At 33.1% G+C, this 20,311-nt stretch overlaps 1 protein-coding gene across 1 annotated transcript in view; it reads left to right on the top strand.

Annotated features, from left to right (window-relative positions):
• Positions 1–20,311, top strand: part of SCN3A (sodium voltage-gated channel alpha subunit 3) — a 107,065-nt gene that overhangs the window by 72,639 nt on the left and 14,115 nt on the right. Inside the window, exons 16-21 of the mRNA XM_048214437.2 lie at positions 1,118–1,291; positions 2,248–2,604; positions 4,071–4,541; positions 15,042–15,162; positions 16,540–16,694; positions 17,446–17,619. Of these exons, the coding sequence (XP_048070394.1) occupies positions 1,118–1,291; positions 2,248–2,604; positions 4,071–4,541; positions 15,042–15,162; positions 16,540–16,694; positions 17,446–17,619 (1,452 nt within the window). The remainder of the gene's footprint in view (positions 1–1,117; positions 1,292–2,247; positions 2,605–4,070; positions 4,542–15,041; positions 15,163–16,539; positions 16,695–17,445; positions 17,620–20,311) is intronic.

The following is a 20,311-nucleotide window of genomic DNA, read 5'->3' as shown; positions in this document are numbered from 1 at the left end:
AGAGAAATCCTCAAGCAGGCTCCCTGCTGAGCTCAGAGCCAGGAGGGGAGTTCTGGCTCTCCCAGGACCCTAAGATCATGACATAAGCTGAAATCAAGAGTCAGGTGGAACGTGATGGAACCACCCAGGTGCCCCTATATTAGCTGCATTTATACGTTTTTAAGAGTGGATAATGATTTCTTTTAATTAACATGATATTTTAGGAAATTTAAATAATTTTGATACTGTTATTTTGACAGAGTTCCTTCAAGGTAAAGGCTGACTTACCTTGTAAATGGTAAGCTTTATGACTTTACAGTCATAAAATGAGCTTTTACTTGTTAATTAGGATAATTGCCTTAAAAGATTTTTTGTAAGAGTAATTTCATAACTCTTCATGCCGTTGGGTCTCTTAGCCTGTGGTGCTAAGTTAAAAAACAAATTTTGAATTTGTTACATTTTGTTTCTATTGTCAAACAGACATTCATCCAACCACTCAAATAATTTATTAATTTTAATTATGGGTGTATGCATAGTGAGAATGTTCTCCTGCTGCTTTCAATTAAATCTGCAGCTCCTTACTCTATTAATCCATTAACCTTAATTCTGAGGCATGCATCCAGAGAATATTATTATAAAACATTTGTGGCAAACTAACTCTTACTTCAGGAATATTTATAAAATTACAGAAATAAGACGGTGTCCCTTTAAAAACCCACAAAAATCAAGAATAAAATGTGGTTTTTACCAAATTTAAAATAAATTTAGAGTAACTTCAATTAATATATAGATTCGTTCCTAATGCAATAATATTAAAAACAAAATTCACTGTGATTATGGGAGAAGTCTGGTGTACCAAAAAGGGAAGTAATTCAGTAGTTACTATTCAGTATCAGATTTAAAATGTGAATGAGGAAATGTTTTAAAATCAGCATTTTCTTGGCTATCTAGCAGATTTGTTAAATAAAACAAATCCACTTAAAATACTCCCCTGGAAAAAAATGCTAAACTTGTATCAGTTTGTCACATTTTTCCATTTTAAATGTTAAATATTTTTACTCAGGACTATTTAATATTCTTTACAGATTCTTGCAGTGTCAAAAGTTCTTCAGTGTTTGTGATCTCTATTTTACTTTAGGTCTTCACTGGGATCTTCACAGCAGAAATGGTTCTCAAGATCATTGCCATGGATCCATATTATTATTTCCAAGAAGGCTGGAATATATTTGATGGAATTATTGTCAGCCTTAGTTTGATGGAACTTGGCCTGGCAAATGTGGAGGGATTGTCTGTACTGAGATCATTCAGACTGGTATCTACTTAGACTATGTTTATATTCTATCAGTGGCATAAAATTTATTTTGAAAATGAATCAATGTGTATCTTACACTTACTATTAACAATATTTTAAATCTACACCAGTACACGAGATACTCTAAGAAGATATATAAACATTCTCTTTAAAGCTAAGAGTGGCTATTTTCCAAGAATGATAAAAATGGCTGAAACACTTCATAATGATTAGCTATATAACGCACATTTAAAAACACACATGTGCCTCAAATTATGTTTTAAATTCACTCAAAAATTTTTTTGCTTCAACTCTTAAAGAAATGCAAATGACAATTTTAGGCCTCAATTAACCTTAGCTTTTTATCAACCTTACTTATATTAGTGGGAACTACTTTAAAGGAACATGTAGGAAAATATTTGATATCGTTAGCATTTTAAACAACGGTCTAACAAACTTTTTTTAATTTGGCAAAAAAAATTTATTTAAAAATATATAAAATTTTGTTGAATTAAGTAAAATGTGTATTTTTTCAAATTGAAAGAAAGCCTTTACGTAAGTTATTTTTTATCAAAGTAATTTTATTTTATAAATATCCATTAAAATATGTAACTTATACTTTTAATATTTCTTTTTACTCTAAAATATAGTCTGAGGGTGACATTAGTTTGCTAAAATCAATTCAATTTAAATGTCTCTAATCAAAATATTAATTTTTCAGGGATATATCTGTTGATGAATCAGAAATGTTTTAGTTATCCTGACATATTTTATCTTTTTATTTTTTCATTTAATGATTTGATTTACAATTCGTGTATTATTAACTATTTTTTCTGGATTTGAATTTTAGTATGGTTTCAGATCTTATATCCCTCAGAGGTAGGTCTACAATATGGTATATTAATAAAACGATGTCTAACTAACTTTCAAAATTATATTGTGACTTCTTCTGAGAATATCTTTTCACTTAATTACAGCTTCGAGTTTTCAAGTTGGCAAAATCCTGGCCCACGCTGAATATGCTGATAAAGATCATTGGCAATTCTGTGGGGGCTTTAGGTAATCTCACCTTGGTGTTGGCCATCATTGTCTTCATTTTTGCTGTGGTCGGCATGCAGCTGTTTGGTAAGAGCTACAAAGAATGTGTCTGCAAGATCTCCAGTGACTGCCAACTCCCACGCTGGCACATGAATGACTTCTTCCACTCCTTCCTGATTGTGTTCCGTGTGCTGTGTGGAGAGTGGATAGAAACCATGTGGGACTGTATGGAGGTCGCCGGCCAAACCATGTGCCTTATTGTTTTCATGTTGGTCATGGTCATTGGAAACCTTGTGGTACGTATATATTACAAATGCTTATAATTAAGAAGAAGATCAGACAGTAGCTAAGAAGGTGGCCTGATACAATAGATAGCTCTGGTTTTATCATCAATAACCTAGACTCAAATCCCAGGACTAGCACTCTGAGCTTGGGCAAGTTACTTAACTTCTCTGAGCCTGAAGCTTCCCAACTATGAAAGCTGAATAACAAAGCTGAAATCTTATGGTTGGTGTGAGGATTAACTGAAGTGTATCTGTGAAAGTTGGGGAGCAAAAGTTTTTTTCTTTGTTTTTCGAGGAAATGTTTTTATGAGGACTAATTTTTTCCGTATTACCATTATGGCCTCAATTATTTTTTATCCTATTACTACTTTGATAAGAAAATTATCTCCACTAAATCTAAAAATATAACTGTCTATTCTATATTGAAATTGCTCTTTACACCTTCATAGGTCATACTGTTGGCTTACTAAGAAGCATAAGTTGCATTTAACCAAATTTTGAAGATAAATTTCAATAAAATAGCATATTATATTGTAGCTATGTACTATAATTATTTAAATGACTTGGAAGGGGACAAATTCCTTCCCTGAATTTGCTTTATTAAAAGAAAATAAATTATTGCAGTTTAAGTTATTCACGTGTATGGACACTGACCTAAAGAAGCCTACTTTTAGTTCTGACTTAAAAGCGCTAATGTAAAAGCACAATTTGCGTATTTATGTGTTTTAATGCTTACATATCTCAATTATGTGTGTACATAGTGTTCTTTATGCCGTCATACTTAACCTTTCCTTTGAGGTACATTTCAAGTAAGACTGCTTGGAAAAATGTTTGTGGGATAACTGTAGACATGCAATTTTTTCAGAATAGTAAATTAGGAAAATCTAGATTCTGCAGAAAATCTGATACAGAAATAAGGAAACAAACTATGGTTCTGGCTTTGATGGGAAATGTGTTAACCTTACATAATATGCTTTAGACATTTTGGCTATTATAAATCTGTGGCCACTGGACAAAGGAATTTATATTAAAAGTATACTGTTTTAACACATATCACCAGGCTATCAAATAAATAAATTCATTGTTTATACACATGAAGCTAGACATTCTCTAGACAAACATAACATGAAGTAAAGTGACTAAAATGATCTTTTTTTCTCATTGGCCAAAACCATCAAAATGGGATTTTTCTCTCTTCACTGGCAACCCTGAGTAGACAAGTTCAGCCTTAGAAGTCTGGTTTCCTGTTGTCCTTCTTGGTATGAAAGAAAAGGCACTTGTTTTATCATATTGCCCTTACAGCAAGTAGAAGGTGTCAGGTCCTTTAAATAGTGTGTGGTTAGGACACGTGTCTAAAATACAGTAAGCACTATAGAAGCATTTGTTGAATTAATTTTAGCAAAGATCTATGAGTTCCCTGTTTATTATTTTATGCATATTTCATATTAATGTAGCAAATTTTCTTTTTTTTTGTTTAGGTTCTGAACCTCTTTCTGGCCTTATTGTTGAGTTCATTTAGCTCAGACAATCTTGCTGCTACAGATGATGATAATGAAATGAACAATCTCCAGATTGCAGTAGGAAGGATGCAAAAGGGAATTGATTATGTGAAAAATAAGATACGGGAGTGTTTCAGAAAAACTTTTTTTAGAAAGCCAAAAGTTATAGAGATCCATGAAGGCAACAAAATAGACAGCTGCATATCCAATAATACGGGAATAGAAATAAGCAAAGAACTTAATTATCTTAAAGATGGGAACGGAACCACCAGTGGTGTAGGTACCGGAAGCAGTGTTGAAAAATATGTAATCGATGAAAATGATTATATGTCATTCATAAACAACCCCAGCCTCACTGTAACAGTGCCAATTGCTGTTGGAGAGTCTGACTTTGAAAACTTAAATACTGAAGAGTTTAGCAGTGAGTCAGAACTAGAAGAAAGCAAAGAGGTAAGAATGCTTTTAAAGTTTTTGTTGCATTTCCTATAATAACCATGCATTATGGCTATTTAGTATTTTTATTGCGTTTATATGCACTATTAAAAAGTATATTGAAAGTTATATATGGCAGTGTTGGAAAAAATGAGATATTTTTTATTGGGAAATCCATTCATAGAAATTCCAACTTTCCAAAGGAAATCATCATTCTGAATAATTTATTTATCTTCTTGATAGTTTGAAAATCTGGCCAAAAATGTGGCCTGCCAAAAAATAAACCATATTTAATACATTCTATTCTATACATTTCATTATGCTCTTTAGACAAATCAACCAACCATATTTTCTTGATCGTGTGAAAGTGTCATCTCCTTATTATCTATTTTAGGTTTTGCTCTGATTTTTTTAATGTGAAACTTCCATGTAGTTTTTGTTCACCTCTGAAAGTTTTACTGACTATGACAGAGTGTTATACATTCATGAAAGTGTTACACATATTTGGAAAGTGCAAGTAGAACTGATTACATTTTGCCCAAGGATGAGCAAATCCACAAAGTGTTCCACATTGACTTGAAAATGCTAAGACCTACTTTAAAAAGCTCCACTTGAGGATTACAGTTAAGAGGTAAAAGTTGAAAAGCTGCTCTTACTTATATCACTAGTTGCTCAAAATAAAACAAAGAAGAAAGGGAATTGTTCTTACTGTATGATTAGAATTCACAGAATCCCCTAATAGCAGCTTAAGGGTATTAATTCTGCAATTCCGTGTTATGGAGAACAGGATTAAAATTTTTTACTATTACTTAGTTTTGGACTTCTAATATACCAGTGGGAAGTAAGTCTAGCACAGAGTTAGACAGATTTTAGCTTGAGGGTACGATATTAGCACCACAGGAATCAGACCAATGATGTCTGCTTTTATAAGCATATTTTAAAAACTTCTCTTTTTAAGAAAAGTATCCACAGAATTTGTATAAGTAATAAGTAGCTGACAATGTCATAACTCATAGTTTCTGATCCTTTCTTTCCAGCATTTCAGCGCTGCTGAGATAGATTATAATAGTAAATTTGAAAATATTTTTAAAGGTAAAAACATATACAAAATATATATACAATATATATAATATTCTTGGAATTCCACCCAAACTCCACTTACTGGGCTCAATTCTAATTTATATATTGCTCATTCTGATAAAATAAAAATTCAATCTAATTTTATTTTTCATCACCTAACAGATTTAAGAAAAAACATCAATTAATTAATGAGAAATTCCTGAGCAGTTTTTGTGAACTCAGCACTCTGCTGGATACTAAGAGTAAGAAAGAGTTAAAGGAGAGCTCTATAAAATAACTCCCTTTGGGAAATCTCAACATCTTTGAGGAAGCCAACACTAATTCTCAAAATCATTAAAGGCCTATTAAAAAGTTTTATCCTGCAGGACTGAATATAAAAATTATAGGTACTAAGAACAGCAAGAACATAGCCAGTTGCTAAATGGAAGAGATAAAATTGAAATAGGCCTCCAATTTGGGTCAAATGTATGATCAAAAAGTCAAAGCAAAACCCTACCGAAGGAAAGCCACAGTTGAGAATAAGCTTGGTATCAAGGAGTAGCATGGAACGATCAGCATGAACAAAGTACTGGTTGAGAAGATAGTGGAAAATTTGTTTGGGTGAGTCAGGTATTTTCAGATTGTAAAGTCTTTGAAGTAAGTAGAAAAATTTAGAATTGCCTGCATAGTCAATACAGAGCTATTTGTTCTGAAGCAGGGGAAAGGCAAAATAGAAAGTGATGTTTTAGGAAAGTTTATTTGATATCAATGAGTAAAACAGTTTAGAGTGAGGGATGAAGGGGTTTATCTTGAGGAATGTGGTAACAATCATTTGATAGCAATGAGGTGATGAAATTCTGGGCTCAGGTAAGGTAATATGTATGGGCACTGAGACCTTCTGGCAATCTGACAAACTAGTGAAGACTAGGAAATTGGAAAAAGGTAATTCCACTCTCTGAAAGGGCCTTTTTAGGAAGGTTACCAGGTTTAAGTTGGGAAGAGGTAAGAATTCAATTGGAATATACTGAATTAGAAGTGACAGCGTTGGGGGTGAGAGGCTGGGTGAGAAATCAGGGTTTAAAAATAGATATGATAATTATCTGATTCCTTGAAAATAGAGGAGCTTACCAAAGAAGTAATTATAAAGAGAAAATAAGGGAAGACTAGGGACAAGACTAGCCTGGTGTCAAGAAGAGGTAGAAAAACAAAAGAGGTAGAGAAATTTTGTTACATTAATAGCATAGGTTTTATCACGTTGGATTTATGGAAATTAAATGTCTTAATTACTTTCTACCAAAAAGTTGGTTTCCAGAATATTTCAAAAACTCTATAATGCCTACAAATATTTCAAATGACCGCTTAGAAATATACCACCTCATTGTGATGTCTTTTTAATGGCTAGAAAATCATAAATTTGGTATAGGGAGACACAATGTCTGGGAAACATTCTATGATCTGAACAAAAATTCCATTTTGGGTGACTCTTTTTATAACCATTCTACCCTCTTCCAAGCTAAATTTTGGATACATGGAAACCAACTATAGAGTGTAATGAAATTGTTTAAAATGTACAGATATATTAGTGTGAAAATTTATCAAACTAAATATAAAATTAAATACTTTTATAAAGCTAGGATAAAATTTCAAATTATTTCACATGGTAGAAATAATTATTAAATTATTAAATATCCTAAATTCAACAATAAATTTTATATGGATGATTTTTAAAATTAGTACCCCCCCCAAAAAAACCCTGAAAAAGTAACAGGGAAATTCTCGTATATGCTGAAAGATTAAAAGTACAATGTTTTTAAAATAAAAAGCAAAAAATCAGCATTTTCTAACATACAGTAGGCTTAGATAAATTCCAGGAAAGTTCCATTTTAACCTGAAATTTCTGAAAACTGCTGGCACTGAACATAGGTCACGTTTCAGATGTTGGCTGTGTTATTCTTTTTTAATAACCATTGCACACACACACATACACACACAAATGAAAAATAACATATCCATAAAGTAAAATTTTGGTTCATGCTTCTTAGTTTTTTGACCATAAGTAGAAAAAGAACATTGAGCTATGTTTTGAAGAGCACAGAATATCCTTTCTTTTTGCTGACGAAGTAAGAAATCATAAAAACTAAACCAACAGGGTGATACATTTCTCACTAAAAAATTAATAAGTACTTTAAAAAACTTGCAATACATTCTGCTTTAAGAAGAGGCAGTAAGTTAATCATTAACTTAGGTGGTATTTGAAAACTCTAGTCACTCTACTCCTTACATTCATTTTCATAATACTGTATATCTAGCTATAGCGCAACGGGGGAGAAATGATCCCTGAAAGCTGTTAAAGATATGAATTGCAGTTATTATTTTTATGTGTTTATATATCTATATTCATTATATCCATATATATGGATCGCTAACATAAACAGGCTGGAATGAAAACAAATACAAAGCTTTGCATGAAGAAATGTAAGAATTAAAGATATGAATTGCAAAATAGTGATCTTTTTATCCTGGGAAAACTTGAAATTATACAAATCTTGTGACACGATATAAAGTAGAATTTTGTTTGTTTTTATATTTTTAACGTTCATGTAACCATGATTTCTTCAAATATTTATAGAACTATGAATTTTTACAGTTTAGTTTTTTAAAAGGTTTCATTGTCTTCCTAGGTGAGGATATGGACTAAATGTTCTTAAGAATCGTATCTGAAGTTGAATTCCAAAGCACAATCTAGCAATATCATATTGTGACCTTCACTGCTTACCGTTCTTACTTCTCACAGGGGTAAAATCAAGCTGGAGCCATCAAGAGTGCAGCTCTGGTGTTTTTTAACCAGCCAGAGGCTCGTGCCACCACTTTTACCCAGGTTACCCAAGCAAGTTGTATATGTACAATCACTTTCGAAGAGAATTTTGACTGGCCTGCATGCTACTCAGCTGTTCCTTCCCCTGCCATGGCAAGGAAGTGCTAGATGTGCCCAGCCGCTCTCTGCTGAATTGTGTGACACATCATAGCATGGTCAGGCGAGATGGGCAGTCCCACATCATATTTGATTCTGCTAATGAGTTTTCCAGTTTAGTCTTTTAAACTTTGAAAAGCAATAATTGCATGCTCTATAGGATTTATATCTATTTTAAAACATGATAGGAATGTTTAAAGTTCAATATAGTCAAGAATTTAAGAGAGCATGCATTTTTTTTATTTCTCTGCTTTTATTTCATTAAAATGAGACCACAACTTTTTGTTGTTATTGATTCAGCCCTTATAAGTAAATTGTATTACCAAAATGAGCCTCATGGGATTTTTTTGACAGTGCCATTTTCAGATCATTATATTCAGATTCATGAATATAATTTCAACCCTTATAATTCATTTGTTCCAGATGGAAATGTGTGCTTTCATGGTTTTTTTTTTTTTTTGAAAGGCTCTATAAAAAATAAAAGCAGGGTGATCGTAAGTTTTTGGATACGAAGGGCCATAGTCTGTATGTATTTGGGCACCACATATCTTGGATTTTCATGTAGTTTAGGAAAGTTTTTAAGTCATATGTCTGTAAAACCGTAAGTGTTCAGTGCAAAGTAATCAAAAGAAGGAAAGCATCATGATATGGGATAGTTCATTGCATCTTCATCATTAAGTAATGGTCCAGTGTACCCATTTTTTTAAATTTCCCTAATCTACATTAATCTTTCCTAAATTTTCTACCCAAAACTGAGCAGGTAAAAAAGATACATAGAAAATGTCCTGTTTTTTTATGTTAATTATAGTTTTATGAGGAGTAAAGGGCATCTCCCAAGATTACTATAGGTTTGTGGATTAACTAAACCTTTAGTTTATTCTCTTGACTCAACCTTCTCTTGTTGATATCAGTGCTTACTGGAATCTCAGCCAGGGTGGGGGTTCTGGGAGGGAAATTACAAAACAAAAGTAGAAGAAAGTTCCTGAGTATTGGCAATTTCAATACTTTTGGTGAAAAAGAATACCTAATTAGAGTTTAAGGTTATTTCTAGGTTCAATTCATACCTGCTCTCTTCTTCCTTAGGGATAACTGAGAATTAGCTGAAGAATGCAACAAATTCAGAAATAAAACTATTAACAAAATGTAGAAAAAAATATATAGGTCCCTGATTTATGCAATTTTTACTTAGCAATTACTTTTAATTTGGGTGTAAACCAACATTAGCCCGTGGAAAAAAAATCTAATTTATTCTTTCTTCACAAGCAGAACAGAATTAAATGGTATTGGAAAATTATCTTTTACATCATGTTTATAAGAGTACTCCCTCCTTTTCAAAGCCTTCATGGAAACTGAAAATAGATATTTGATTAAGATCCCAAGCACGTGCCCTTCTGGAAAAGGCACTGTGTTCTGTTTTCAGAATCTGGAGAGCAATGGAAGTACCTCTAGGCTTTCTCTACCTTGCTCTCAGTGTCTTCCAAACACTCTCTGTGAAACTTGAATGTGAGGCAACTCTTCCAGAGGCACAGATGAGTATGTGAATACCATATTAAACCCATCTTGACCTTCAGAGAACTGTTTTGGTGCTTTCATGTACTTCTGTTGAAATAAAACCTAACTAAGGCTAGTTTAGATGGAAATTTTTATCTATCTTCTCAAGATAAACCAGCTTTTTCTTTTGGCTTCTTGGTGCCCTGTACCTTACTCTTCAACTACCACACAATTATTTTCACTTTCAAATATCATGTTGTTACTAAGGCCATTTTCAAATTAAAGCAGCACCAGGGCTGTTGCACATTTAAAATATGTTGAGGCAAAACACATACAGGTGGTTCATACTTTTAACCATTCAATAAGTGGTCTAGAAAAGAGAGCGCCTGGTTTTAATCTTGCTCTTCCTGCCCTGAACAAGCAGCCCAATGGCCTCCTGGTGTGTATACCTATTCTTTCAGTGAAATATTATAAGTCAAGATATGGATATGCATATCCAAAAGACCAGACTAAGGCCCTGATAGTATGTGTGACCAAAAGATTTTCCTCATCTACTTGTAAGACAAAACTCAGAAGTTGTGAGAGAAATGGCTAGATTTTAAAGGCAATCTGTAATGGCTGAATCTTTTTTTTTTTTTGCCTCTTGAATCATACAGCAGTTTGTGAGAGTCAAACATTTGATAGCTGATTGAAAATAAATGAAATGTAAGCGCATTTCAGTGGAAGTAGGCCAGTTGCTAACATTCTCTTCTATCTCTGAAAGTTAAATTTCATTATTTAATTGGATAAAAATCAAGAGCAATATGCATCATGAGGGGGAATTTCTATGTAAGTTCATGTTATTAGAGGGGAAAATGGTCTCATGGCCTTTATGGGTGCTGATTCTGTCATTTCTTACGAATGGTATTTGCAGTTAATCTTCTTGAAAACTTCATATTCAGGTACCATGTCTTTGAGAACATGGTTCTTGGATCGGCGTGCGGCTTCCACAGTATTGCGCCAGGCTTCTGCTATAGCCAGGCATGTTTTCTGTGGCTGAATCAGGCCTGGAGAATGTTGCATCTTAAAACCTGCTTTCCAGTGTGCATTTGTAGAGCATAAGCCATCATCCCTCTGTAGACTCAGTACCTTCTACAAGGGATGGAAGAATCAAACCTTAAGTGCCATAAAATATTGGAGGGGTAAGGAGAAAATAGTACAAGAACACAAGTTTGAACTTGTACTATATGGTTTTATATGGAAGCTTCCTATAGTTATGCCTATATAACTAATTATATTTTTCTAACTACTTCTGAACAAGTATTGATTTAGTTATTCAGTATAGCACTGAGTTCCTTAATATGGAAAATTTCATTTCAGGTTTCTTTGCTTTTTTTTTTATACCATTGTAGTATCACAACTATGGCAATATACAGAAAGTAAGTTATTCTTTGTATTTATCGTCAGTCACTTGCTTTTAAATCAGTTACATGCTTTTAATAAATTTGGAAGTCATTTTGGTATGGCTATGATAAAATGCATCACAGAGTACACTCTACTAGAGTATGACTGCCAAAGTATTGAAATTAATTAGGAAATATTTACATTACATTACATGGATGGTATTATATCAACATATAGGATTTTAAATGCTTAAGTAGTTTCTAGGGCAGAAATTAATTACTTAAAAAGGCAGTAGTAAAATTCTTTACGTATACAATGACTAAAGCATATCAGGCACTGTATCATAATTGGTAAATTGTTCTACATTAATAAAAACACACCCTAAGCTTTACTTTATAAAAATGTAAATAAATTCACAACTTTTGAAATTTTATGTGGTTGACACAGGATTTTTAAACTTTATAGAAAAAACGTATATGCTTTCCTACGACAAAAAAAAAAAAAAAAAAGTGGCCTATGAAGGTTACAAAATGAATAAGCCTGATTCTCCAAGTTAAGAAGAATTAACTTTATGTCAACCTCCACAGGGAAAGGAGGCTCCCACAAAACACTTCTTAATGAAATAAACCCTAGCCTACCAACTATCTTTTAAGCTTTGGTGCATGGAGGTCTAAGAGACTCTGAACATTCCTTAAGAAGCTTTCCAGAGTATAAGTTTAAAAAGCTTATCCTTATAATCAGAAAAACTCCTGAATAACAGTGAAGTAATTCTCCATGTAAAATGGGTTCTGCTCATTTGAAAGAGCAGAATACATGCGGAGTTTTGGCAGGGGGTCGGGGTATCTGTTTTTACAATACATGTTATGGCTCATAATACCATGCAGACAGAGGCAAACGAACTCACTACTGTCCCTCTACTTTACAATCTTTACAATATATAAAAGCATAACCTCCACAGCTATTTAGAAAATTGAAAGTATTTACATCCAAACATGTTAACCACATTCACAAAAATATTTATATCTGAAGAGAGTACTAATAACAAAAATACATCCGGGGTCAGTACTTGGTAAAGAGTAGATTCAGTTGTCATCCAGATTAGTGGCTACCATTACTTGTGCCATTTGGGTTTGTTTTAAGTAAGTATTTGTATTTAAATATAAGACACCTGTAGAGTATATGGCAGAAATTTATAATACAAAAAATTGAACATTTCACATTATATTAATAGTGGTAAAATGAGAACAGTGTGTTTTCTAGAGTTTTCAAATGGAAAAATATACGTGTATTTGTGTGTATATACACATATACTGATTACTTTCTTCACTCATATTTCCTTATTGAGTGTCTGCCAATATTTTAGAAAAACATTTTGTAATACCATGTGTTTCTACAGCTAAAATATTATTAACTAAATAATTCCTATTCATTAAAAATGTATTTTCTAATACAACTAAATAAACTTCTGTTAAGGTCATTATTGAATTATATAACAAAGTAGAGAGATGAAATTATCTAAACATAATTCTGTCTATAAAAGTAATTCAAAATGCAATCAATCGTTCATTTATTGGCTCTCTATAAATTTGATATAACTATTTAGTGTCTATTCTATGCTTGGGTCTTTTGGTATATGTATGTGTGCGTGTATTTTTGGTATATATGTTTTTGTTTATGTACATAAATAATTTGTACCTATGTATAATTTTATGTACATATATAATTTACATATATTAATGAGACTATCAGATCAAGCAAAACAAGTATAATGGCTAACATTCTATAAAATTTAGCATGGAGAAATCATGCAAGAAAGAAAGGCTTCATGGAGGAGGTGGACCATGACTAGACTCAGAAGAAATTATCCAACTTGGTTTGACCAACAGGCGAAGAAACATGAAGCTTTTTATAACTAACCTCAAAATAATTTGGTTTCTTATTGGATTTATTTACACTGTGGATATTATTGCTGCCACTCATCCAATGTCATAGGGTTCAACCCATCAACCACCAGTGAAATTGGAAGGGAAGAGTTAGTTGTTGAGTTCAAACAGCTATTCGGTTTTTAATTCATTATATCAGAAGCTGTTACAGTTCTAATCAGCAATAGCTTTCCTGGGATTTTCTTAAAAGAATAAAGGTATTCTGGTTATAAGAAGCAGAAAAATCCTGGGGGAAGAAAATATGTCTTGGCCTTTCTCACCTCTCCAAAAAATAGAGGAATTTAATGGTAAAAACTCTTGCACTATAATGATCCTAAGAACCATCAGCCAAAAACGATGGCCTAGCTTCTCTCGTTAGCATACTCCAGACTAGGAGTATTTTATTAAATAGAATTATGCTTTGATTTAAATTATTTTTCATAATATATTTAATTTTCATAATATATTTAGTTGGACATGATTAACCTCACCTTCAGAGTAACATCAGAGAAAATACCATCTGGATAGTACTTTACAACTAGTTCACATTATAAAATATTAAACTACATTTGTGTTATGATTTCAGTAAATCAGGAATCATGAGCTAAATTTTCTCCAATATGACCAATGTTTAGGGAGTCATTTGGGGATTTTTCAGTAACACATTAACTCTTTCAGAACGCTAGGGCAGAGTGACCCCTACCACTTAGCTACTAAAGTTAATGGGGGCTTAGAAACCATTACCAAGTCCATGTGCTGTTTTTTCATCCTAAAAGCTTTACATTGGCCAGGTTGTGTTGTATGTCATGTCTTTGCATCTGTTTTCATAAAACACTGCAAATGTTTTCCCAAGTGATCTCAAAGTACTTATATATTTATTCTTGTAACATTAAAGTGGCTCTTCCTAACCATGTCACAATGATTTATTTAAAGGAAAAATTCACAGCCTGATAACATGATGAATTCAGAATGTGCTCCTAATAAAAGTCTATACAGATTCTACCCAATGCCATTTATGAAGAAATTTCCATTTCATTTAGAATTCTTTGGCAAGTATTGAACTCATTTAAGCAGTTCAAAGAGATAGAGAGAGATCTATCATTTTTCTGCTAGTAAAGTAAGAAGATTATGTAAGCCAGAGGAAAAATATAGCTCAAAGTTGAAATATAATGACTGTGACTAATGTTAATGTGCTGCTTTTCCTTTCTAAAATTATAGAAACATGGACAGTAGTTAGACACAACTGGTAATGGCCTTTGCTCTGAAAAATTCCATCGTAAGAGGTGGAAATTACAATTTAATTTGATGCATTTTAATTAATATAATCAGTAGTGAATGTCAGCATACCAAACTTTTATCAAACTATTTTTTATTTGGCCTGAGAATTAATTTATTAAACTATTTCATATGACATCCATATACAAATAGAGATCATAAAACAAATTAACCAGTACAATTCATCCTTCCCAAATCACCCACATTGAATGCTGTCTAAACTTTTTCTGTCTGAATCAGGTCAGTAGTTTCATTGTTTTAAATATTAGGACATTAATTATGTTAAATTATTAGTACATAATTTATCAGCAATGTTAATAGAGTCAAATGTGATCACTATCATTTTTTCACACTATGACAAATTAGCTAAATAAAAGGGGAGAAAAATCACAATTTGCAATGGGGTTTTCTTTCTAGAAATTAAATGCAACCAGCTCATCTGAAGGAAGCACAGTTGATGTTGCTCCACCCCGAGAAGGTGAACAAGCTGAAATTGAACCTGAGGAAGACCTTAAACCGGAAGCTTGCTTTACTGAAGGTAAACAAGCTCTAGCATGCTTAAAATGCAATCTACCCTCTTTTCTTACAGTGACTGAAAATACCTCACTTGAAAGAACTATTTCAAAGAAATGGTAAAGGCATGTTTATCTCCGTTTTTCTCTTTTCTTCTGAAAAGTTAATTTATCTATATTTCCAAATTATATTATAGCAGTCACTGTGCCTGGACAATTAAGATGATCTGACATGTCTTTTTTGTTGTTGTTTTCTTTATCCTCCAGAATGTGGAGAAGCTAACCCTATGAGATAAATGGCATTCTGGAATGTCATCTCATTGATACTGACTGCAATCCCTTCAGACCTCATTGGCAATGTTGTGATTTGATTTATAGATGCTGCAATAATTACACCCCATCCCTCACAGTTTCAAATGTGGTTAATTTGTGCTGTGATTAGAGCTGTTTGGGGATGCTGATATATTGTAGAGCCTTGACAGGCAAAACAGTAGTTGTTCTCACAACGATCAGTACAGTGTCTTGCACACAAATCAATAAAGATTTGCTGATTCAATGTGATTGGATTTAATCCAATAGTAGTAGCTCAGAGAGTTAGAGCAAAGAATGGATGGAAATGAGAAATAATATGAAAACTAGGAGGGGGAGGACAAAGGAACAGCGATACTGACTAACAAGATGAGTCATAGGTGTAACTAAGAAAAGCACTGAGGCTGAAAATAAATTAGCTTGGGAAAACTGACAGTTGCTGATACCTAGGAAGACGGAGCTTTCCTGTGCGTGAAAAGAAGGAAGTAGAAAAATTCAGGATCACGTCAAAAAATTAAATTATTTGAACATGAGCTTTTCCCCAAACCTGAGAGGTGTTCTTGGACCCTATTTCAATGGCCTTGAGGCAAAGACGCATTCTAACTAGTGTTAAAAATGAAACTATTTATACTCATACAACTCTAGATAAAGTAATTCCTTGAATTTTAGGTTCCTAGCTAAATATATGCCTCTGAGAATGACTCATTGTATAGAAGGGATGCTGAAGATAACTAAGGAATGAAGTAGTCAGTTACCCCGTAAATGATGATCTGAGATTGGCATGGGGAGAAAGCAACAAAGTTTATTTTTTCCTAGATTAAAGATTAAGATATATTTTCTAGGAAGGGGGGAGGTGGGTGGGAAAGCAAAGAAGGTTGGTAGGGTGATGGGCAAAATAGATAAAGGGAATTAACAGGTACAAACTTCCAGTTATAAGATGTCAGTCATAGAGATGAAAGAGAATACAGTCAGTAATACTGCAATAACTTTGTGACAGATGGTGACTACACTTACTGTGGTGAGCGACTGTTGAATCCATATGTTGTACAAAATACATTTTTCTCTAATTTCTTATATTTAATGCTATATTTTAGGATGTATTAAAAAGTTTCCATTCTGTCAAGTAAGTATAGAAGAAGGCAAAGGAAAGGTCTGGTGGAATCTTCGGAAAACCTGCTATAGCATTGTTGAACACAACTGGTTTGAGACTTTCATTGTCTTCATGATTCTTCTCAGCAGTGGTGCTTTGGTAAGTGAAACGCAAAATGGTAAGAGTCAGATTCTAGTGAAATAGCTTTTTTTCTGAAAATACCACAAACACACATTGAGTTTAAGAAGCAAAAGAGGAGGCATATCTATGCCTGGCAGAACGTGGCACCCAGGGTTTAACTGTGCAAAATCAGTACATAATAAATCAGAACTATGAACAGCCAGATGGAATTTCTCATCTGGTGTTTATCTAATAGATGTTTTCCTCACTGAGACAACCATTTACAGAGACATTCTGTAACTATGTTAACTTCCATGTCAAATACCATCCAGTTCACCCTAATAATTATATTAACATTTATGAACTAAAAGTGTATTTTGTTTTCTTTATGTATAATCAATTTATTCTTTCAAAATAAGCCAGATCAGTCAGGGAATCACTGAAAGTAATGTTGGACTAGGCCAAGCCTATCCCTCATTAACAGAACTTCTAGTTATTTCCTGAGTTCATATTACTTCTCTAAAAGCATGTCTTTATAGCAGTAATTGAGATAGAGATTTTGGGGTGAGAGGCAGGAAAGAACAAACATACTAAATCAGTAAAGATATTGACATTTCCTTGCCAACATTTTCTGTTAGTTTTAGTCTTTAGCTTTTGTCTGATGTTTGTGAGATATTAGCCACTATTTATCAAATTACTGCTTTGTGACCAATATTATACTAAGCAATTTTATCAAGTATTTGGGGGAGGCAAGCCATTCAGGTAAAATAAAAGCATTCTTGATTCACAGGCTTTTGAAGATATATACATCGAACAGCGAAAGACTATCAAAACCATGCTAGAATATGCTGACAAGGTCTTCACTTACATATTCATTCTGGAAATGCTCCTCAAATGGGTAGCTTATGGATTTCAAACATATTTCACCAATGCCTGGTGCTGGCTAGATTTCTTGATTGTCGATGTAAGTATCCTGAGTGATTTTTATGAAACTATTTTTTAAAGAGGCACATTTGACATTTCATATATTCCTGTGATTAAAACCTTGATTTTGAGAACCTAGTTTCACTAATGCTGACACAACTATGCAGTTAAAAAAAAAACAGCCTACAATAAATGTAAAAATTAGGAAAGTTTCATGGGAAACAGTAGAAGAGGTCCCAAAAATGTGGACAGTGGTAAGGAAGGAAAACACAGAGAGTGTTCTATGCCACAAGCAGACAGTTCTTTTTCTGAAAGTTAAGGACCTCAAGGTAGGGAATAACTAAAAATCTGTTGACAGATCTAAGCACTTAGCTTATTAACATTTACATTTAAAAAAACAACTACAGGAGATAAAAATCAAGACAGATTTGGGGCTCCTGGATGGCTCAGTTGGCTAAGCATCTGCCTTTGGCTCAGGTCGTGACCCTGGGGTCCTAAGATCAAGTTCTGCATCAGGCTCCCTGCTCAGTGGGAAGCCTGCTTCTCCCTCTCCCAGCTTGTGCTCTCTCTTGTACCTCTGTTGCTATCTCTCAAATAAATAAATAAATAAAATCTAAAAAAAAAAAAAAAAAAAAGACAGACTTTCGGCCAGGAATTGTGAGATTGTGTTTTAATCCCTTACTAGATTACCTGTTACTAAAAAATGTAAAAATATCCCACTTACTGTATTCATTTGGCCACATACCCCCAGAGACAATAAAATATATTTCCATTCTTAAATCAGTAGTTAGATATATCCCAGTAGCTATGCAGAAATTTACCATGCAGAGTTAGGTGTAGGAGCCCTGCTCTGAATCTGATTACCCTGGGGTAAGTAGTCATAAAAACATTACCAATTATAGGATCTGTCTGACTTGCAGCTTATTTTCTTATTCCAAGCAATGAAGAAGCACTGGGGCAAAATGACAGTCATCTGGTTCTTTGTAGTCTGTGATATTCCATTGCACAAGGCTTCACAGCCTCCCAACAAAACAAGGTACTTTAAGCACTATCTCTAGCTGTTCCCTAACAATCATAAAGCACTTTATTTTTAGCTCTAACACTTGCCAATAAGAATCAATAATTGCTGTATGTGTACATTCATTCTTTTTATCATTTTGATAAGTAAGGGCCTATCTAAATTCTACTCCCCTTTCTCACACACATACATACTTAGAGTCTATAACCAAAATGTGTTTAACCCTTTGAGTTGATAAGAAATCTTCTACCAAGTCACTTTCATAGACCAGAAATGATTTCCAATTTCCATGGTTAGCTTTTAATGGATAATAGAGGTGAATTTTAATGTTATCCTGAAAAGCTATCCATAAAGGGACACTTAATATTCTTATAATCTGCAGCTGGAACGAGCTTCAAAGAGCATCTACGCTTTATTCTAGACATTAGGAAACTGAAGCCTCAGTTTAAATTATTTTCCTAAGATAATACAACTACTTAGTAACAAAGCTGAGATTAGTGTCCAAATTTCCTAATTCTCAATTCAGTTCTTCTTTACTCCAGGGGTTTCCTAACTGTTATAAATGTAATACTATATTTTCATACTGGCTTTGGGATTTAGCATTTATAATCTCCAGCTTTTCACTGAAATGATGGAACACTGAATACATTGAAGAATCCTCTCTGGTTCAGAAAGATTTTGTCATGCATGAAGATCATTTACAAATGTGATAGAACTTCTCCAGAGAATTCTGAAATTTACTGAAATATTTACACTTACTAAAAATTTTACATTTACTGAAATACTACCTTGTACTTCAAGTATTTTATATATATATGTGTGTGTGTATATATATATGTATATATATATATAAAATATGAGTAAGATGCAAAAATCTCTCAAGAGCAGGGGTTTTGTATCCTGTTTATATCCTTAGAGACATCTACTATAGATACTTAAGTATCCATTGAATAATGTCTAAATGAATAAATTTAATTTCAAAGAATGTGCCAAAAAAAAAATTACTTCCCTCTTAGTCTCAATTAGTAGGCTGAAACTGGGTAATTAAAACCTTCTACTTTGGGACAAGTTATGGTCTCTTAAATGGATCTATTCTTTACTAAGCCAGGATGGAAATATGTGGATTAATATAACCTCGGTAAATGTAGAGATAAAACTGTTTTTGAAAGTACAAGTAAAACATACTTAAAAGAGCTTCACCAGTTCATCAGGTATATTGATGTAAAGAAACTAAAAAGCTATAGAAAGCTTACAAAAAAAAAAAAAAAATCTGAGGTGTAAGTAAAGTACTTCAAACCAGAAAGAATATGCTTTCAAACCTTGAAAAATTTGTCTGTGTAAAAAATGTAATCTCTTCAATTCCTTACCTAAAAGTAAAAGTAGACTGCAGTGGGCTATCTATCCAACCTCCTAACATTCATTCATTTATTCAGTAAATGTGTTGAGCACCTAAAAAGGGCCATATGCCATTTTAAACAAAAGAGGTATGAACATGAACAGACCAAGCCCTGTTAGAGCTTGCACCTTGTGGGAGGCAGGAACAAACAGTAAAGAGGTAAACAAATAAAATTTTAAAATAAGCTATTTTGTCACATGTGATATGATTGTTTTTCCTATTTGGGTTTTTGTTTCTTGGCTTTGTTTTTTTGTCATGAAGAAATGTTTCACATTGATTTGGTCAAACTTACCAGTCCTATTTTTTTCCCCTTCTTGG

Source organism: Ursus arctos, unplaced genomic scaffold (assembly GCF_023065955.2).
Source record: "Ursus arctos isolate Adak ecotype North America unplaced genomic scaffold, UrsArc2.0 scaffold_1, whole genome shotgun sequence".
Taxonomy (NCBI): Eukaryota; Metazoa; Chordata; class Mammalia; order Carnivora; family Ursidae; genus Ursus; species Ursus arctos.
The sequence above is the reverse complement of the archived record's forward strand: the minus strand, read 5'-3'. Positions and strand labels throughout refer to the sequence as shown.